We start from the raw sequence: 23,558 nt of genomic DNA on the forward strand, positions 1-23,558 counted from the left end.
CATCACCTCCACCAACACAACCACCACCACCTCTACAACCACCACCACCTCCACCACAACCACCACCATCAACACCACCACCATCAACACCACCATCAACACCACCTCCACCACCACCATCAACACCACCTCCACCACCACCTCCATCACCACCACCTCCACCACCACCATCAACACCACCTCCACCACCACCACCTCCACCACCACCATCACCACCACCACCATCACCTCCACCACCACCACCTCCATCACCTCCATCACCACCACCACCACAACCACCACCATCAACATCACCTCCACCACCTCCATCACCACCACCTCCACCACCACCACCATCACCTCCACCACCTCCACTTCCACCACCTCCACCACCACCACAACCACCACCACCTCCACAACCACCACCACCTCCACCACAACCACCACCATCAACACCACCATCACCACAACCACCACCACAACCACCACTACCTCCATCACCACCACCTCCACCATCACCACCACCACTATCACCACCACTACCACCTCCACCTCCACCACCACAACCTCCATCACCTCCATCACCACCACCACCACCACAACCACCACCATCAACACCACCTCCACCACCTCCATCACCACCACCTCCACCACCACCACCACCATCACCTCCACCACCTCCACCACCACCACAACCACCACCACAACCACCACCACCTCCACAACCACCACCATCAACACCACCACCACCATCACCACAACCACCACCACAACCACCACTACCTCCATCACCACCACCTCCACCATCACCACCACCACCACCATCACCACCACTACCACCACCACCATAACCACCACCACAACAACCACCACAACCACCACCACAACCACCACCACCCTCACCTCTGCCGCCTCCTTCTCGAACTTCTCGATAGTCCTCTTGTCGATGCCGCCGCACTTGTAGATGAGGTGCCCCGTGGTGGTCGACTTCCCCGAGTCCACGTGGCCGATGACCACGATGTTGATGTGGATCTTCTCCTTCCCCATGGTGCTCGCCTTGCCTTGGTGCACGCCAATCGATCTCCGCTCGCCCAGCCCCTCTGGGCTCGCACGCACAGAGCCGAGGGGTTGACGGATCACGAACACGCATCGCCCCCGCGGTGGTTGTGGTGTGGTGGTAGTGGTTGTGATGGTGGTGGTGATGGTGTTGGGTGAACACAGTATGGTGGTGGTTGTGGTGTTTGTGGTGGTGTTTGTGATGGTGGTGGTGATGATGGGTGAACACAGTATGGTGGTGGTTGTGGTGGTTGTGGTGATGGTGGTGGTGATGGTGGGTGAACACAGTATGGTGGTGGTTATAGTGGTTGTTGTGGTGGTTGTGGTTGTTATGATGGTGATGGTGGTGATTGTTGTGATAGTGGTGGTGATGGTGGTGGTTGTGGTGGTGGTTGTGGTGGTGGTGGTGATGGGGGTGGTGATGGTGGTGGTGATGGTGGGTGAGCACAGTATGGTCGTGGTTTTGGTGTTTGTGGTGGTGATTGTGATGGTGGTGGTGATGGTGATGGTGGGTGAGCACAGTATGGCGGTGGTTATAGTGGTTGTTGTGGTGGTTGTGGTTGTTATGATGGTGATGGTGGTGATTGTTGTGATAGTGGTGGTGATGGTGGTGGTTGTGGTGGTGGTGATGGGGGTGGTGATGGTGGGTGAACACAGTATGGTGGTGGTTGTGGTGGGATGGTGGTGGTGGTTGTAGTGGTGGTTGCGATGGTGGTGGGTGAACACAGTATGGTGGTGGTTGTGGTGTTTGTGGTGGTGGTTGTGATGGTGGTTGTGGCTATTGTGCTGGTGGTTATAGTGGTTGTTGTGGTGGTTGTGGAGGTTGTGGTGGTTGTCGTTGTTATTATGGTGATGGTTGTGGTTGTTGTGATAGTGGTTGTTGTGGTTGTTGTGGTTGTTATGATGGTGATGGTGGTGGTTGTGGTTGTTGTGCTTGTTGTGATGGTGGTTGTGGTTATTGTGATGGTGGTGGTTATAGTGGTTGTTGTGATAGTGGTTGTTGTGGTTGTTGTGGTGGTTGTGGTTGTTATGATGGTGGTGATGTTGGTTGTGGTGGTGGAGGTTGTGGTGATGGTGGTGGTTGTGGTTGTTGTGATGGTGGGGGTTATATTGGTTGTTGTGGTGGTTGTGGTTGTTATGATGGTGGCGATGGTGGTTGTGGAGGTTGTGGTGGTGGAGGTTGTGGTGATGATGGTGATGGTGGTGATTGTTGTGGTGGTGGTGGTGATGTTGGTGGTTGTGGTGGTGGTTGTGATGGTGGTGGTTGTGGTTGTTGTGATGGTTGAGACAGTAACAGAGGCAGTTTCTGGTCGCGTCATGGTGGAACCAGCGGGTCACTGGGCGCGTGTTGCTCGGGAAGAGAGAAGAGAGATGAGATGTTGACTACCTCGCCAGATACACACGAGGTCGTGGGTCTCCACCCCTCACCCTGACGATGACTGAGTGAGTGGGTGAGATGTTGACTACCTCGCTAGGTACACACGAGGTCGTGGGTCTCCACCCCTCACCCTAAACGATGTCTGAGTGAGTGGGTGAGATGTTGACTACCTCGCCAGGTACACAGGAGGTCGTGGGTCTCCACCCCTCACCCTGACGATGACTGAGTGAGTGGGTGAGATGTTGACCCTGACGATGACTGAGTGAGTGGGTGAGATGTTGACTACCTCGCCAGGTACGCAGGACGTCGTGGGTCTCCACCCCTCACCCTGACGATGACTGAGTGAGTGGGTGAGATGTTGACTACCTCGCCTGGTACACAAGAGGTCGTGGGTCTCCACCCCTCAACCTGACGATGACTGAGTGAGTGGGTGAGATGTTGACTACCTCGCCAGGTACACAGGAGGTCGTGGGTCTCCACCCCTCACCCTGACGATGACTGAGTGAGTGGGTGAGATGTTTACTACCTCGCCTGGTACACAGGAGGTCGTGGGGGAGATGTTGACTACCTCGCCAGGTACACACGAGGTCGTGGGTCTCCACCCCTCACCCTGACGATGTCTGAGTGAGTGGGTGAGATGTTGACTACCTCGCCTGGTACACAGGAGGTCGTGGGTCTCCACCCCTCACCCTGACGATGACTGAGTGAGTGGTGAGATGTTGACTACCTCGCCCGGTGTCCGGTGTGCAGGAGTTCGTGGGTTCGATCCTGACCCCTGGCGATGTCTGAGTGAGTGGGTGAGATGTTGACTACCTCGCCAGGTACGCAGGACGTCGTGGGTCTCCACCCCTCACCCTGACGATGACTGAGTGAGTGGGTGAGATGTTGACTACCTCGCCTGGTACACAAGAGGTCGTGGGTCTCCACCCCTCAACCTGACGATGACTGAGTGAGTGGGTGAGATGTTGACTACCTCGCCAGGTACACAGGAGGTCGTGGGTCTCCACCCCTCACCCTGACGATGACTGAGTGAGTGGGTGAGATGTTTACTACCTCGCCTGGTACACAGGAGGTCGTGGGGGAGATGTTGACTACCTCGCCAGGTACACACGAGGTCGTGGGTCTCCACCCCTCACCCTGACGATGTCTGAGTGAGTGGGTGAGATGTTGACTACCTCGCCTGGTACACAGGAGGTCGTGGGTCTCCACCCCTCACCCTGACGATGACTGAGTGAGTGGTGAGATGTTGACTACCTCGCCCGGTGTCCGGTGTGCAGGAGTTCGTGGGTTCGATCCTGACCCCTGGCGATGTCTGAGTGAGTGGGTGAGATGTTGACTACCTCGCCTGGTCCATACGAGGTCGTGGGTTCGATTCCGGACCCTGGCGATGTCTGAGTGAGTGGGTGAGATGTTGACTACCTCGCCTGGTGCACACGAGGTCGTGGGTTCGATTTGTCTCCCTCCACATTTAGAATAAACATCACACGTGTAGATGATTTGGATGCTGCTATAAATTGCCACGCGACTTTGCACAGCTTACCGGTGTTTGCGTATTCTGTTTGTGTTTGTTGTTGTTGTTGTAGCGGTCTGACCCCTTGCCCCCTACTGGAACATCTCGCGAAAAAAGAGCTTTATAGCTTTTCGGATTCATCCTCCTGATGCTGATTCACTTTGGTTGAGCAGCTATCATTTGATAAAGACTCCAACGTTAAAGTCTCCCATAGACTCCAACGTCAAATTCTCCCATAGACTCCAATGTTAAAGTCTCCCATAGACTCCAATGTTAAAGTCTCCCATAGACGCCAATGTCAAAGTCTCCCATAGACTCCAATGTTAAAGTCTCCCATAGACTCCAATGCTAAAGTCTCCCATAGACTCCAATGTTAAAGTCTCCCATAGACTCCAATGTTAAAGTCTCCCATAGACGCCAATGTTAAAGTCTCCCATAGACGCCAATGTCAAAGTCTCCCATAGACTCCAATGTTAAAGTCTCCCATAGACTCCAGTGTTAAAGTCTCCCATGAACTCCAATGTCAAAGTCTCCAATAGACTCCAACGTTAAAGACTCCCATAGACTCCAATGTCAAAGTCTCCCATAGACCCCAATGTTAAAGTCTCCCATAGACTCCAATGTTAAAGTCTCCCATAGACTCCAATGTTAAAGTCTCCCACAGACTCCAATGTTAAAGTCTCCCATAGACTCCAATGTTAGAGTCTCCCATAGACTCCAATGTTAAAGTCTCCCATAGACTCCAATGTTAAAGTCTCTACCCATAGACTCCAATGTTAAAGTATCCCATAGACTCCAATGTTAAAGTCTCCCATAGACTCCAATGTTAGAGTCTCCCATAGACTCCAATGTTAAAGTCTCCCATAGACTCCAATGTTAAAGTCTCCCATAAACTCCAATGTCAAAGTCTCCAATAGACTCCAACGTTAAAGACTCCCATAGACTCCAATGTCAAAGTCTCCCATAGACTCCAATGTTAAAGTCTCCCATAGACTCCAATGTTAAAGTCTCCCATAAACTCCAATGTCAAAGTCTCCAATAGACTCCAACGTTAAAGACTCCCATAGACTCCAATGTCAAAGTCTCCCATAGACCCCAATGTTAAAGTCTCCCATAGACTACAATGTTAAAGTCTCCCATAGACTCCAATGTTAAAGTCTCCCATAGACTCCAATGTCAAAGTCTCCCATAGACCCCAATGTTAAAGTCTCCCATAGACTCCAATGTTAAAGTCTCCCATAGACTCCAATGTTAAAGTCTCCCATAGACTCCAATGTTAAAGTCTCCCATAGACTCCAATGTTAGAGTCTCCCATAGACTCCAATGTTAAAGTCTCCCATAGACTCCAATGTTAAAGTCTCTACCCATAGACTCCAATGTTAAAGTATCCCATAGACTCCAATGTTAAAGTCTCCCATAGACTCCAATGTTAGAGTCTCCCATAGACTCCAATGTTAAAGTCTCCCATAGACTCCAATGTTAAAGTCTCCCATAAACTCCAATGTCAAAGTCTCCAATAGACTCCAACGTTAAAGACTCCCATAGACTCCAATGTCAAAGTCTCCCATAGACCCCAATGTTAAAGTCTCCCATAGACTACAATGTTAAAGTCTCCCATAGACTCCAATGTTAAAGTCTCCCATAGACTCCAATGTCAAAGTCTCCCATAGACCCCAATGTTAAAGTCTCCCATAGACTCCAATGTTAAAGTCTCCCATAGACTCCAATGTTAAAGTCTCCCATAGACTCCAATGTTAAAGTCTCCCATAGACTCCAATGTTAGAGTCTCCCATAGACTCCAATGTTAAAGTCTCCCATAGACTCCAATGTTAAAGTCTCTACCCATAGACTCCAATGTTAAAGTATCCCATAGACTCCAATGTTAAAGTCTCCCATAGACTCCAATGTTAGAGTCTCCCATAGACTCCAATGTTAAAGTCTCCCATAGACTCCAATGTTAAAGTCTCCCATAAACTCCAATGTCAAAGTCTCCAATAGACTCCAACGTTAAAGACTCCCATAGACTTCAATGTCAAAGTCTCCCATAGACTCCAATGTTAAAGTCTCCCATAGACTCCAATGTTAAAGTCTCCCATAAACTCCAATGTCAAAGTCTCCAATAGACTCCAACGTTAAAGACTCCCATAGACTCCAATGTCAAAGTCTCCCATAGACCCCAATGTTAAAGTCTCCCATAGACTACAATGTTAAAGTCTCCCATAGACTCCAATGTTAAAGTCTCCCATAGACTCCAATGTTAAAGTCTCCCATAGACTCCAATGTTAGAGTCTCCCATAGACTCCAATGTTAAAGTCTCCCATAGACTCCAATGTTAAAGTCTCTACCCATAGACTCCAATGTTAAAGTCTCCCATAGACTCCAATGTTAAAGTCTCCCATAGACTCCAATGTTAGAGTCTCCCATAGACTCCAATGTTAAAGTCTCCCATAGACTCCAATGTTAGAGTCTCCCATAGACTCCAATGTTAAAGTCTCCCATAGATTCCAATGTTAAAGTCTCCCATAGACTCCAATGTTAGAGTCTCCCATAGACTCCAATGTTAAAGTCTCCCATAGACTGCAATGTTAAAGTCTCCCATAGACTCCAATGTTAGAGTCTCCCATAGACTCCAATGTTAAAGTCTTCCATAGACTCCAATGTTAAAGTCTCCCATAGACTCCAATGTTAGAGTCTCCCATAGACTCCAATGTTAAAGTCTCCCATAGACTCCAATGTTAAAGTCTCCCATAGACTCCAATGTTAAAGTCTCCCATAGACCCCAATGTTAAAGTCTCCCATAGACCCCAATGTTAGAGTCTCTACCCATAGACTCCAATGTTAAAGTCTCTACCCATAGACCCCCAATGTTAAAGTCTCCCATAGACCCCAATGTTAGAGTTTCTACCCATAGACTCCAATGTTAGAGTCTCTACCCATAGACTCCAATGTCCAAATTAAATAATTTGTTTGGGAGTTTCCACGCACGGAGGCTGCTGTTGCGACTGCTATCCCGTCGGCTGTCACCAGGAGCTGCTGTTGCTGCAGCTATCCCGTCGGCTATGGCCAGGAGCTGCTGTTGCTGCAGCTATCCCGTCGGCTATGGCCAGGAGCTGCTGTTGCTGCAGCTATCCTGTCGGCTATGGCCAGGAGCTGCTGTTGCTGCAGCTATCACGTCGGCTATGGCCAGAAGCTGCTGTTGCTACAGCTATCCCGTCTGCTGTAGCCAGGAGCTGCTGTTTCTGCAGCTATCCCGTCAGCTGTCGCCAGGAGCTGCTGTTGCTGCAGCTATCCCGTCAGCTATCAACAGGAGCTGCTGTTCCTGCAGCTATCCCGTCGGCTATCAACAGGAGCTGCTGTTCCTGCAGCTATCCCGTCGGCTATAACCAGGAGCTGCTGTTGCTGCAGCTATCCCGTCGGCTATTGCCAGGAGCTGCTGTTGCGACTGCTATCCCGTCGGCTATAACTAGGAGCTGCTGTTGCGACTGCTATCCCGTCAGCTATGGCCAGGAGCTGCTGTTGCCACAGGTATCCCGTTGGCTATGGCCAGGAGCTGCTGTTGCTGCAGCTATCCCGTCGGCTATGGCCAGGAGCTGCTGTTGCTGCTATTCCGTCAGCTGTCGCCAGGAGCTGCTGTTGCGACTGCTATCCCGTCGGCTATGGCCAGGAGCTGCTGTTGCTGCAGCTATCCCGTCGGCTGTCACCAGGAGTCGCTGTTGTGACTGCTATCCCGTCAGCTGTCACCAGGAGTCGCTGTTGCGACTGCTATCCTGTCAGCTGTCGCTAGGAGCTGCTGTTGCTGCAGCTATCCCGTCATCTGTCACCAGGAGCTGCTGTTGCTGCAGCTATCCCGTCAGCTATGGCCAGGAGCTGCTGTTGCGACTGCTATCCTGTCAGCTGTCGCTAGGAGCTGCTGTTGCTGCAGCTATCCCGTCATCTGTCACCAGGAGCTGCTGTTGCTGCAGCTATCACGTCGGCTGTCACCAGGAGCTGCTGTTGCGACTGCTATCCCGTCGGCTATCGCCAGGAGCCGCCGTGCGGAAATATATAACAGCAGTGAAGTACCTCTAAAAGCGTGATGATGATGACGTTGATTGTATATATGGAGGGGGGAAAAACCGGAGGGCCAGGAGAAAATCCACGCGACCATCACGGGGAGAGAGAGAAGCAGACTCCAAATATACAGCAGCGGGCGTCAGGTTCCGGGATGGAACCCACGACCTCCTGTACACCAGGCGAGGTAGTCAACATCTCATAGCCATCGTGATGATGATGATGAGAGAGAGACACTCAAACTCCACATCTACAGCAGCAGCAGCAGGCATCGTGAGGGTCGCGATTAAACCCACGACCTCCTGTAGACCAGGTGAGGTAGTTAACATCTCATAGCCACCGTGATGATGAGAGAGAGAGACTCAAACTCCACATCTACAGCAGCAGCAGCAGGCATCGTGAGGATTGGGATTGAACCTACGACCTCCTGTACACCAGGCGAGGTAGTCAACATCTCATAGCCACCGTGATGATGATGATGAGAGAGAGACACTCAGAGACTCCACATCTACAGCAGCAGCAGCAGCAGGCATCGTGAGGATTGGGATTGAACCTACGACCTCCTGTACACCAGGCGAGGTAGTCAACATCAATCCGGTACGAAGACCAGCGGGAGGGGTTGGTCAATGCCGTCACACTAATAACAAGGGGCGTGGATTGCTGCTTCGTGGGCTATTCACAGTGGTTTCTTGTGCCAGGGAGGGTATTGAAGGCACTTCTGATAATAGGTTGTTCCCGTTTTATCTGGCAACAAAACGCAGCTGTGTTAAGATGTTAAAACACCAAACCGAAACCTTTAACAAGGAATCGCGTGGTGCATTAACCACAATATTTGCGGTGAAAAAAATAACAACACACTCTGATAATCGAATTGGCATTGTCCTTGAAACTGATTGGTCCACACCAGAGACGGCTTTTTTTATTTTGAGCCTCGTCTCAAACGGTGCTAGACCAGAGGACGCCAAAAGGGGTCACACAGCCCAAAGACAACGCCACTATCAGAGTAATGAGGGCTCGTGGTGAGCATCTACATCATTAGACCTCCTCTGCCGGTACCAGAATACAATAATAGAGTTTGTCCCCTTTTTGTCTGGCAACAAATCTGAAACCTTCTGACAAGGAATCACGTGGTGCATTACCCACAATACACTTGTGGTCAAAATGCAAAAAAACCACACTGATAATGTATATGCATTGTCCTTGAATCTGATTGGTCCACACCAGAGACGGCTTTTTCTTTTGAGCCTCGTCTCAAACGGTGCTAGACCAGAGGACGCCAAAAGGCGTCACACAGCCCAAAGACAACGCCACTATCAGAGTATTGAGGGCTCGTGGTGAGCATCTACATCATTAGACCTCCTTTGTCAGTACCAAACAATATTAATAATAGAGTTTGTCCCCTTTTTGTCTGGCAACAAATCTGAAACCTTTTGACAAGGAATCACGTGGTGCATTACCCACAATACACTTGTGGTCAAAATGCAAAAAAAACACACTGATAATGTATATGCATTGTCCTTGAATCTGATTGGTCCACACCAGAGACGGCTTTTTCTTTTGAGCCTCGTCTCAAACGGTGCTAGACCAGACGACGCCAAAAGGCGTCACACAGCCCAAGGACAACGCCACTATCAGAGTATTGAGGGCTCGTGGTGAGCATCTACATCATTAGACCTCCTCTGCCGGTACCAGAATACAATAATAGAGTTTGTCCCCTTTTTGTCTGGCAACAAATCTGAAACCTTTTGACAAGGAATCACGTGGTGCATTACCCACAATACACTTGTTAAAATACAAAAAAACACACTGATAATGTATATGCATTGTCTTTGAATCTGATTGGTCCACACCAAAGACAGTTTTCTTTTGAGCCTCGTCTCAAACGGTGCTAGACCAGAGGACGCCAAAAGGCGTCACACAGCCCAAAGACAACGCCACTATCAGAGTATTGAGGGCTCGTGGTGAGCATCTACATCATTAGACCTCCTTTGTCAGTACCAAACAATATTAATAATAGAGTTTGTCCCCTTTTTGTCTGGCAACAAATCTGAAACCTTTTGACAAGGAATCACGTGGTGCATTACCCACAATACACTTGTGGTCAAAATACAAACAACCACACTGATAATGTATATGCATTGTCCTTGAATCTGATTGGTCCACACCAAAGACAGCTTTTTCTTTTGAGCTTCGTCTCAAACGGTGCTAGACCAGAGGACGCCAAAAGGCGTCACACAGCCCAAGGACAACGCCACTATCAGAGTATTGAGGGCTCGTGGTGAGCATCTACATCATTAGACCTCCTTTGTCAGTACCAAACAATATTAATAATAGAGTTTGTCCCCTTTGTTTCTGGCGACAAAACTGGCGTAGCTGAGATGCTGAAACTACCAAAACGAAATCTTCTGCAGGGGATCTTAGCAAAGCTGTTTCTGTTTGTTGCCGGGGGAAAAAAAAATGGGTGGAGGGGAGCGGCAAAAACCCTGCAGCATCAATCTTGATTCGAAACTTTCGTGAGTGCAGGTGCCCACACTCGCTGGCCCTGTCGGTAGAGTCATCACGTGGGGTAGAAAGACAATAGATCACGTGACGTTCCGCGCGCAGCACAAGCATTCGTCATGAGGTTGGGACAATGCTGCGGCTGTCCCGCCTGGCGATGCCCGCTTGCGTTGAGCCCGAAACGTCACGTGACCTCTTTCGTTTTCTACCCACGTGACTTTACAGGAAGAAGCAGAGTGCCTATTATTATTATATTATTATTATTATATTTTGGTGATGGCAAAGGGGATCCCATGATGAAGGCCCTTCTGTTGGGTACCGAACCACCGCTAGCCCCGCCCACCACCCTCGGCCCCGCCCCCCCCACCCTCGGCCCCGCCCCCCACCACCCTCGGCCCCGCCCCCACACCCACCCCACCCACCCCACCCACTCCCACACCCACTCCACCCACCCCCAGCCCCACCCCCCACACTCTCAGCCCTGCCCCCACCCCCACCCCACCCACTCCCACCCTCACCCCCACACCCACTCCACCCCACCCCACCCCACACCCACCCACTCCACCCACCCACACCCCACCCCACCCACTCCCATCCCCACACCACCCACACCCACCCACACCACCCACACCCACCCACTCCACCCACCACTAGCCCCACACCCCCACCCACCCCCACTCCACCCACACCCCCACTCCACCCACTCCACCCACTCCACCCACCCCGCACAGCGATTCAAATTTCCTTCCAACGTGTGGTAAGGGAGCCGCCTGACCCTTGCTCGCCTCCGCTCCACGCCACTCCCATCCCCACACCCACCCACACCCACCCACACCACCCACACCCACCCACTCCACCCACCACTAGCCCCACACTCACACCCACCCCCACTCCACCCACACCCCCACTCCACCCACTCCACCCACTCCACCCACCCCGCACAGCGATTCAAATTTCCTTCCAACGTGTGGTAAGGGAGCCGCCTGACCCTTGCTCGCCTCCGCTCCACGCCACTCCCATCCCCACACCCACCCACTCCACCCACACCACCCACACCCACCCACTCCACCCACCACTAGCCCCACACTCACACCCACCCCCACCCACCCCACCCCCACCCACCCCCACTCCACCCACACCCCCACTCCACCCACTCCACCCACTCCACCCACCCCACACAGCGATTCAAATTTCCTTCCAACGTGTGGTAAGGGAGCCGCCTGACCCTTGCTCGCCTCCGCTCCATGCCACAAGCTTCGGCCAGTGACGTGCCAGCAGCTGAGTTTCAACTTTCACCGGCTTTGTTTCAATACCCCAATAGGGGGGTTTTGTTTTTACCCTTTTACCTGGCACCAGAGCTGACGTCCTTTATACGAGGGGACCATGTTTTACAATAACCACAACACACGAGCAATCGAAATATAAAATATATAACAAGAGAAAAATCAACGAGAGACAACTCTGATCATCATATTGGCACTGCCCTTGAGTTTGATTGGTCCACAGCCGAGACGGCTTTTCTTAGAGCCCTTGAGTTCTCCACATCGGTGTTGGACCAGATGACGACAAAAGGCGTTTCAACGTCTTAGGGGACGTCCATGAATGACGTCACACCCCCCCAACCCCCACCCACCTCCCACCACTTCGTCACACGACGTCACAAAAAGCCAGACCTCCCCACCTCAAATATGACGTCACAAAGCTCTGCCCACCACCCCCCTCCCCCACCCCCCCAAAAAAAATATAAATATAAAAAACATTCTTCAAATCGCTTTGAACTATTGTCGTTGCAGTTGCATGCTTAACGCGTTGTCTGTATTTATTTAAAGTCGCGCATTTTGATGTGACGTCACATTTCTAAAACCCCCTACCCCCCCCCCCCCTTCATCACACAACGTCACAAACGTCTGACCGCCCCCCCCCCACACACCCCCTAGGTGCTTGACGTCATTTATGGACGGCCCCATATTACACCTCGACAAGATGTTCGGGCTCCACCCACCCGCCATGTAGTGGCTATTTCATTTAAGAAGCGACGTTGGCTATCCACGTGACCATAGCTGCCCGATGAAGTGACGGCTTACCATCGCCATCACGTGGACATTAATAGCAGCAGCAGTAGCAGGCAAATAACTCTCGGGACGCGTCACGTGGATTCTAAATGTGGAGGGGAAAAACACGGGGAGAGAGAGACTCCAAATATACAGCAGCAGCAGCAATAGGCGTCGTCAGGGTCGGGATCGAACCCACGACCTCCTGTACACCAGGCGAGGTAGTCAACATCTCCTAGCCACCGTGATGATGATGATGAGAGAGAGACACTCAGAGACTCCAAATATACAGCAGCAGCAGGCATCGTCAGGGTCGGGATCGAACCCACGACCTCCTGTACACCAGGCGAGGTAGTCAACATCTCCTAGCCACCGTGATGATGATGATGAGAGAGAGACACTCAGAGACTCCAAATATACAGCAGCAGCAGTAGGCGTCGTCAGGGTCGGGATCGAACCTACGACCTCCTGTACACCAGGTGAGGTAGTCAACATCTCATAGCCATCGTGATGATGATGATGATGAGAGAGACACGCAGACTCCAAATATACAGCAGCAGGCATCGTCAGGGTCGGGATCGAACCCACGACCTCCTGTACACCAGGCGAGGTAGTTAACATCTCATAGCCACCGTGATGATGATGATGATGATGAGAGAGAGAGACACTCAAACTCCACATCTACAGCAGCAGCAGCAGGCATCGTGAGGATCGGGGTAGAACCCACGACCTCCTGCACACCAGGTGAGGTAGTTAACATCTCATAGCCACCGTGATGATGATGATGATGAGAGAGACACGCAGACTCCACATCTACAGCAGCAGCAGGCATCGTGAGGATCGGGATCGAACCGACGACCTCCTGTACACCAGGCGAGGTAGTGAACATCTCCTAGCCACCGTGATGCCCCAAAATACATCGTTGTTTTAATGTCTATTAAATCGTCACCTGGTGAGCGACTGACTTCCGGTGGCGTCTAGGAAAGGACCTCAACCACGTGGCCAATCTCGGGATAATTCCTGCCTTGTATCCCCTAGAAGCCTAATCCATGAACATATAACCATGGTGTTGTTTGTTTTGTTTAAAAATCTTATTGGACCTCCAGCTGGCGAGCGACCGACTTCCATTTCGGACCTGCTAAAGGCCTCAACCACGTGGCCAATCTCGGGCAAAACCTTCCTTGCATCCCTTGTAAGCTTAATCGAGTAAACATGTAAATATAATTTTGATTTAAAGCTTTCGTGAATGCAGGGATTCATATTCTTGGTTGTTTCCGGTAAAGTCACCACGTAAGAAGGGAAACGATAAAATAATAAAAATATAAAAAACAATAAAAATTATAAAACAATAAATTATTGTTTCATATTTTTATGATCTCATTGTTTCCCTTGTACGTGGCTTTACCGAAAGAACCAAGAATATGTAAAAATAATGTCGTTGTTTTGTTTTAATATCTCATTGGACCTCCGGCTGGCGAGCGAGCGAGCGACTTCCATTTCGGGGGCGTTACCACAAAGGGGCTCGAGCCACGTGGCCCCGCGACCAATCAGATCTGGAGCCACGGGGGGGGGGTGGTGGTGGGAGTGTAGGGGTGGGTCACGCCCTGCAAGCTCTGCGCCGACGTCACCACCGCCGCGTCCAGCCAATAGGAGCCGCTCTAGGGAGCAGGCGGTGACGCTGTCCGCAAAGCCCCACCCCCACACTCGACTCTTGTCTCTCCAAGCGTAGAAGAGTGTGCTGGTTTTTGGCCTACTCTTCCGCGCTTAAGACCCAGTCAGCACGCGCATTCGGGGTGTGTGACGAGTTGTGTTTGTGCGTTGGGCTCCTATCACACCGTACGTAGCCCACCGTGCCAATCGCAGGTTCTAAAGAAATTAGTTTGGCTATCTCGACGATGATTTTAAAGTGCAGAAGAGCTCCCGAGTGACTTCCTGATATCGAAGGGAAGAGATCCATAGAGACCCACACAGAGATCCAGAGACCCATGTAGAACCATAGAGACCCACACAGAGATCCACAGACTCATGTAGAACCATAGAGATCCACACAGAGATCCAGAGACTCTTGTAGAACCATAGAGACCCACACAGAGATCCAGAGACTCTTGTAGAACCATAGAGACCCACACAGAGATCCACAGACTCATGTAGAACCATAGAGACCCACACAGAGACCCAGAGACTCATGTAGAACCATAGAGACCCAAACAGAGACCCACAGACTCATGTAGAACCATAGACACCCACACAGAGATCCAGAGACTCATGTAGAACCATAGAGACCCACACAGAGATCCACAGACTCATGTAGAACCATAGAGACCCACACAGAGATCCAGAGACTCATGTAGAACCATAGACACCCACAGAGAGATCCAGAGACTCATGTAGAACCATAGACACCCACACAGAGATCCACAGACTCATGTAGAACCATAGAGACCCACACAGAGATCCAGCGACTCATGTAGAACCATAGAGACCCACACAGAGATCCAGAGACTCATGTAGAACCATAGAGACCCACACAGAGATCCAGAGACTCATGTAGAACCATAGAGACCCACACAGAGATCCACAGACTCGTGTAGAACCATAGACACCCACACATAGATCCAGAGACTCATGTAGAACCATAGAGACCCACACAGAGATCTAGAGACTCATGTAGAACCATAGAGACCCACACAGAGATCCAGAGACTCATGTAGAACCATAGAGACCCACACAGAGATCTAGAGACTCATGTAGAAGCATAGAGACCCACACAGAGATCCACAGACTCCTGTAGAACCATAGACACCCACACAGAGATCCAGAGACTCATGTAGAACCATAGAGACCCACACAGAGATCCAGAGACTCATGTAGAACCATAGAGACCCACACAGAGATCCACAGACTCATGTAGAACCATAGAGACCCACACAGAGATCCAGAGACTCATGTAGAACCATAGACACCCACAGAGAGATCCAGAGACTCATGTAGAACCATAGACACCCACACAGAGATCCACAGACTCATGTAGAACCATAGAGACCCACACAGAGATCCACAGACTCCTGTAGAACCATAGACACCCACACAGAGATCCAGAGACTCATGTAGAACCATAGAGACCCACACAGAGATCCAGAGACTCATGTAGAACCATAGAGACCCACACAGAGATCCAGAGACTCATGTAGAACCATAGAGACCCACACAGAGACCCACAGCCTCATGTAGAACCATAGACACCCACACAGAGATACAGAGACTCATGTAGAACCATAGAGACCCACACAGAGATCCAGAGAATCATGTAGAACCATAGACACCCACACAGAGATCCACAGACTCATGTAAAACCATAGAGACCCACACAGAGATCCAGAGAATCATGTAGAACCATAGAGACCCACACAGAGATCCAGAGACTCATGTAGAACCATAGACACCCACACAGAGATCCACAGACTCATGTAGAATCATAGAGACCCACACAGAGATCCACAGACTCATGTAGAACCATAGAGACCCACACAGAGATCCAGAGACTCATGTAGAACCATAGACACCCACACAGAGATCTAGAGACTCATGTAGAACCATAGAGACCCACACAGAGATCCAGAGCCTCATGTAGAACCATAGAGACCCACACAGAGATCCACAGACTCATGTAGAACCATAGACACCCACACAGAGATCCACAGACTCATGTAGAACCATAGAGACCCACACAGAGACCCACAGACTCATGTAGAACCATAGAGACCCACACAGAGACCCACAGACTCATGTAGAACCATAGACACCCACACAGAGATCCAGAGACTCCTGTAGAATCATAGAGACCCACACAGAGAACCAGAGACTCATGTAGAACCATAGACACCCACACAGAGATCCAGAGACTCATGTAGAATCATAGAGACCCACACAGAGATCCAGAGACTCATGTAGAACCATAGAGACCCACACAGAGATCCAGAGACTCATGTAGAACCATAGACACCCACACAGAGATCTAGAGACTCATGTAGAACCATAGAGACCCACACAGAGATCCAGAGACTCATGTAGAACCATAGAGACCCACACAGAGATCCACAGACTCCTGTAGAACCATAGACACCCACACAGAGATCCACAGACTCATGTAGAACCATAGAGACCCACACAGAGACCCACAGACTCATGTAGAACCATAGAGACCCACACAGAGACCCACAGACTCATGTAGAACCATAGACACCCACACAGAGATCCAGAGACTCCTGTAGAATCATAGAGACTCACACAGAGATCCACAGACTCATGTAGAACCATAGAGACCCACACAGAGATCGAGAGACTCATGTAGAACCATAGAGACCCACACAGAGATCCAGAGACTCTTGTAGAACCATAGAGACCCACACAGAGATCCACAAACTCATGTAGAATCATAGAGACCCATAGAGATCCAGAGACTCATGTGGAACCATAGACACCCACACAGAGATCCACAGACTCATGTAGAACCATAGACACCCACACAGAGACCCACAGACTCATGTAGAACCATAGAGACCCACACAGAGATCCACAGACTCATGTAGAACCATAGACACCCACACAGAGATCTAGAGACTCATGTAGAACCATAGACACCCACACAGAGATCCACAGACTCATGTAGAACCATAGAGACCCAGAGACTCATGTAGAACCAGAGAGACCCACACAGAGATCCACAGACTCCTGTAGAACCATAGACACCCACACAGAGATCCAGAGACTCATGTAGAACCATAGAGACCCAGAGACTCATGTAGAACCATAGAGACCCACACAGAGATCCACAGACTCCTGTAGAACCATAGACACCCACACAGAGATCCAGAGACTCATGTAGAACCATAGAGACCCACACAGAGATCCACAGACTCATGTAGAACCATAGAGACCCACACAGAGATCCAGAGACTCATGTAGAACCATAGAGACCCACACAGAGATCCACAGACTCATGTAGAACCATAGACACCCACACAGAGACCCACAGACTCATGTAGAACCATAGACACCCACACAGAGATCCACAGACTCATGTAGAACCATAGAGACCCACACAGAGATCCACAGACTCATGTAGAACCATAGAGACCCACACAGAGATCCAGAGACTCATGTAGAACCATAGAGACCCACACAGAGACCCACAGACTCATGTAGAACCATAGAGACCCACACAGAGATCCACAGACTCATGTAGAACCATAGAGACCCACACAGAGATCCAGAGACTCATGTAGAACCATAGAGACCCACAGAGAGATCCACAGACTCATGTAGAACCATAGACACCAACACAGAGATCCAGAGACTCATGTAGAACCATAGAGACCCACAGAGAGATCCACAGACTCATGTAGAACCATAGACACCAACACAGAGATCCACAGACTCATGTAGAACCATAGACACCCACAGACTCATGTAGAACCATAGACACCCACACAGAGATCCAGAGACTCATGTAGAACCATAGACACCCACACAGAGATCCAGAGACTCATGTAGAACCATAGAGACCCACACAGAGATCCACAGACTCATGTAGAACCATAGAGACCCACACAGAGATCCAGAGACTCATGTAGAACCATAGACACCCACAGACTCATGTAGAACCATAGACACCCACACAGAGATTCAGAGACTCATGTAGAACCATAGAGACTCACACAGAGATCCAGAGACTCATGTAGAACCATAGACACCCACACAGAGATCCAGAGACTCATGTAGAACCATAGAGACCCACACAGAGATCCACAGACTCATGTAGAACCATAGAGACCCACACAGAGATCCACAGACTCATGTAGAACCATAGAGACCCACACAGAGATCCACAGACTCATGTAGAACCATAGAGACCCACACAGAGATCCAGAGACTCATGTAGAACCATAGACACCCACACAGAGACCCACAGACTCATGTAGAACCATAGACACCCACACAGAGATCCACAGACTCATGTAGAACCATAGAGACCCACACAGAGATCCACAGACTCATGTAGAACCATAGACACCCACACAGAGATCCAGAGACTCATGTAGAACCATAGAGACCCACACAGAGATCCAGAGACTCATGTAGAACCATAGACACCCACACAGAGATCCAGAGACTCATGTAGAACCATGGAGACCCACACAGAGACCCAGAGACTCATGTAGAACCATAGAGACCCACACAGAGACCCACAGACTCATGTAGAACCATAGACACCCACACAGAGATCCACAGACTCATGTAGAACCATAGACACCCACACAGAGATCCACAGACTCATGTAGAACCATAGAGACCCACACAGAGATCCACAGACTCATGTAGAACCATGGAGACCCACACAGAGACCCAGAGACTCATGTAGAACCATAGAGACCCACACAGAGACCCACAGACTCATGTAGAACCATAGAGACCCACACAGAGATCCACAGACTCATGTAGAACCATAGACACCGACACAGAGATCCACAGACTCATGTAGAACCATAGAGACCCACACAGAGATCCACAGACTCATGTAGAACCATAGAGACCCACACAGAGACCCACAGACTCATGTAGAACCATAGACACCCACACAGAGATCCACAGACTCATGTAGAACCATAGAGACCCACACAGAGATCCACAGACTCATGTAGAACCATAGAGACCCACACAGAGATCCAGAGACTCATGTAGAACCATAGAGACCCACACAGAGATCCAGAGACTCATGTAGATCCATAGAGACCCACACAGAGACCCACAGACTCTTGTAGAACCATAGAGACCCACACAGAGACCCACAGACTCATGTAGAACCATAGACACCCACACAGAGATCCAGAGACTCTTGTAGAACCATAGAGACCCACACAGAGATCCAGAGACTCATGTAGATCCATAGAGACCCACACAGAGACCCACAGACTCTTGTAGAACCATAGAGACCCACACAGAGATCCACAGACTCATGTAGAACCATAGAGACCCACACAGAGACCCACAGACTCATGTAGAACCATAGACACCCACACAGAGATCCAGAGACTCATGTAGAACCATAGAGACCCACACAGAGACCCACAGACTCATGTAGAACCATAGACACCCACACAGAGATCCACAGACTCATGTAGAACCATAGAGACCCACAAAGAGATCCAGAGACTCATGTAGAACCATAGACACCAACACAGAGATCCAGAGACTCATGTAGAACCATAGAGACCCACACAGAGATCCAGAGACTCATGTAGAACCATAGACACCAACACAGAGATCCAGAGACTCATGTAGAACCATAGAGACCCACACAGAGATCCAGAGACTCATGTAGAACCATAGAGACCCACACAGAGATCCAGAGACTCCTGTAGAACCATAGAGACCCATACAGAGATCCACAGACTCATGTAGAACCATAGAGACCCTCACAGAGACACACAGACTCATGTAGAACCATAGATACCCACACAGAGATCCAGAGACTCATGTAGAACCATAGAGACCCACACAGAGATCCACAGACTCATGTAGAACCATAGAGACCCACACAGAGATCCACAGACTCATGTAGAACCATAGAGACCCACACAGAGATCCACAGACTCATGTAGAACCATAGAGACCCACACAGAGATCCACAGACTCATGTAGAACCATAGACACCCACACAGAGATCCACAGACTCATGTAGAATCATAGACACCCACACAGAGATCCAGAGACTCATGTAGAACCATAGACACCCACACAGAGATCCACAGACTCATGTAGAACCATAGACACCCACACAGAGATCCACAGACTCATGTAGAACCATAGAGACCCACACAGAGATCCACAGACTCATGTAGATCCATAGAGACCCAAACAGAGACCCACAGACCCATAGAGACCCATAGTCATAGAGACCCACAGAGATCCATATGGACTCATGGAGACCCACAGACCCATAGAGACCCATAGTCAGAGACCCACAGAGATCCACATGGACTCATGGAGACCCATAGAGATCCGTAGAGACCCATAGTCAGAGACCCACAGAGATCCATATGGACTCATGGAGACCCATAGAGATCCGTAGAGACCCATAGTCAGAGACCCACAGAGATCCACATGGACTCATGGAGACCCATAGAGATCCGTAGAGACCCATAGTCAGAGACCCACAGAGATCCACATGGACTCATGGAGACCCACAGAGATCCATAGAGACCCATAGTCATAGAGACCCACAGAGATCCATATGGACTCATGGAGACCCACAGAGACCCATAGAGACCCATAGTCAGAGACCCACAGAGATCAATATGGACTCATGGAGACCCATAGAGACCCATAGAGACCCATAGTCATAGAGACCCATAGAGACCCATAGTTATAGAGATCCATAGAGATCCAGAGACCCACAGAGATCCACATGGACTCATAGACCCACAGAGATCCATAGAGACCCATAGTCAGAGACCCATAGAGATCAATATGGACTCATGGAGACCCACAGAGACCCATAGAGACCCATAGTCATAGAGACCCACAGAGATCCACATGGACTCATGGAGACCCATAGAGATCCATAGAGACACATAGTCAGAGACCCACAGAGATCCACACGGACTCATGGAGACCCATAGAGATCCATAGAGACCCATAGTCAGAGACCCATAGAGATCCATAGAGACCCATAGTCAGAGACCCACAGAGATCCACATGGACTCATAGAGACCCACAGAGATCCATAGAGACCCATAGTCAGAGACCCATAGAGACTCACAGAGACCCACAGAGATCCATATGGACTCATGGAGACCCACAGAGATCCATAGAGACCCATAGTCATAGAGACCCACAGAGATCCACATGGACTCATGGAGACCCATAGAGACCCATAGAGACCCATAGTCATAGAGACCCATAATCATAGAGACCCATAGAGACCCATAGTCAGAGACCCACAGATATCCATATGGACTCATGGAGACCCATAGAGACCCATAGAGACCCACAGAGACGCATACTAAAACTCAAGTGTTTTCATGTTAGCAGGTGTAAGGCTCCTCCAAGCATCACCACTGTGTGGGAATGTGGAACAGGAGCGAAATAACTCCAAAAGCGTGATGATGATGATGATCAATGTAGAGAGGGAGAAGCAAATCACATGACCAGAGAAATCCACAACCACGCACAGAGACAGAGCAGAACATTGAGACGTTATCTGTCTCCCTGTCTGTCTCTCTGTCTGTCTCTGTGTCTCTCTGTCTCTCTCTGTCTGTCTCTGTGTCTCTCTGTGTCTCTGTCTCTGTGTCTCTGTCTCTCTGTCTGTCTCTCTGTCTGTCTCTGTGTCTCTCTGTCTGTCTCTGTGTCTCTCTGTCTCTCTGTCTGTCTCTCTGTCTGTCTCTGTGTCTCTCTGTCTCTCTGTCTGTCTCTCTGTCTGTCTCTGTGTCTCTCTGTCTCTCTGTCTGTCTCTGTGTCTCTCTGTCTCTCTGTCTGTCTCTCTGTCTGTCTCTCTGTCTGTCTCTGTGTCTCTCTGTCTCTCTGTCTGTCTCTCTGTCTGTCTCTGTGTCTCTCTGTCTCTCTGTCTGTCTCTCTGTCTGTCTCTGTGTCTCTCTGTCTCTCTGTCTGTCTCTGTGTCTCTCTGTCTCTCTGTCTGTCTCTCTGTCTGTCTCTCTGTCTGTCTCTGTGTCTCTCTGTCTCTCTGTCTGTCTCTCTGTCTGTCTCTGTGTCTCTCTGTCTCTCTGTCTGTCTCTCTGTCTGTCTCTGTGTCTCTCTGTCTCTCTGTCTGTCTCTGTGTCTCTCTGTCTCTGTCTCTCTGTCTGTCTCTCTGTCTGTCTCTCTGTCTGTCTCTGTGTCTCTCTGTCTCTGTGTCTCTGTGTCTCTCTGTCTGTCTCTCTGTCTGTCTCTCTGTCTCTCTGTCTGTCTCTCTGTCTGTCTCTGTGTCTCTCTGTCTCTGTGTCTCTCTGTCTGTCTCTCTGTCTGTCTCTCTGTCTCTCTGTCTGTCTCTCTGTCTGTCTCTGTGTCTCTCTGTCTCTGTGTCTCTGTGTCTCTCTGTCTGTCTCTCTGTCTGTCTGTGTGTCTCTCTGTCTCTGTGTCTCTGTCTGTCTCTGTATCTCTCTCTGTCTCTCTGTCTGTCTCTCTGTCTGTCTCTGTGTCTCTGTGTCTCTCTGTCTGTCTCTCTGTCTGTTTCTCTGTCTGTCTCTGTGTCTCTCTGTCTCTGTGTCTCTGTCTGTCTCTGTATCTCTCTGTCTGTCTCTCTGTCTGTCTCTCTGTCTGTCTCTCTGTCTGTCTCTGTGTCTCTCTGCCTCTGTGTCTCTCTGTCTGTCTCTCTGTCTATCTCTGTGTCTCTCTGTCTCTCTGTCTCTCTGTCTCTGTGTCTATCTGTCGGTCTGTCTCGCTGTCTCTCTGTCTGTCTCCCTGTCTCCCTGTCTCTCTCTGTCTGTCTCCCAGTCTCTCTGTCTGTCTCTCTGTCTGTCTCCCTGTCTCTATGTCTGTCTCGCTGTCTCTCTCTGTCTGTCTCTGTGTGTCTCTCAGTCTGTCTCTCTGTCTCTCTGTCTGTCTCCCTGCCTCTTTGTCTGTCTCGCTGTCTCTGTCTGTCTCTGTCTGTCTCTGTATCTCTCTGTCTCTGTATCTCTCTGTCTCTCTGTCTGTCTGTCTCTGTGTCTATCTGTGTGTCTCCCTGTCTCTCTGTCTGTCTCTCTGTCTGTCTCTCTGTCTGTCTCCTTGTCTCTCTGTCTGTCTCTCTGTCTGTCTCTCTGTGTCTCTGTGTCTCTCTGTCTGTCTCTCTGTCTCTCTCTGTCTGTCTGTCTCTGTGTCTCTCTCTCTGTCTCTGTATCTCTCTGTCTCTCTGTCTGTCTCTCTGTCTGTCTCTCTGTCTCTTTGTCTGTCTCGCTGTCTCTCTCTGTGTCTCTGTGTGTCTCTGTGTCTCTCTGTGTCTCTGTGTCTCTCTCTGTCTCTGTGTCTCTCTGTCTCTGTGTGTCTGTGTCTCTCTGTG

The 23,558-nt window shown here is 50.0% G+C and overlaps 1 protein-coding gene across 1 annotated transcript in view; it reads right to left on the minus strand.

Annotated features, from left to right (window-relative positions):
* LOC116937796 (elongation factor 1-alpha 2) overlaps positions 1 to 23,558 on the minus strand; it is a 59,362-nt gene that overhangs the window by 35,448 nt on the left and 356 nt on the right. The window contains exon 2 of the mRNA XM_032944907.2: positions 883 to 1,079. Within this exon, the coding sequence (XP_032800798.1) occupies positions 883 to 1,026 (144 nt within the window). The 5' untranslated portion in view covers positions 1,027 to 1,079. The remainder of the gene's footprint in view (positions 1 to 882; positions 1,080 to 23,558) is intronic.

Source organism: Petromyzon marinus (genome assembly GCF_048934315.1).
Source record: "Petromyzon marinus isolate PM22_M1 ecotype Great Lakes invasive population chromosome 70 unlocalized genomic scaffold, UKy_Petmar_22M1.pri1.0 chr70_unloc.4, whole genome shotgun sequence".
NCBI lineage: Eukaryota > Metazoa > Chordata > Hyperoartia > Petromyzontiformes > Petromyzontidae > Petromyzon > Petromyzon marinus.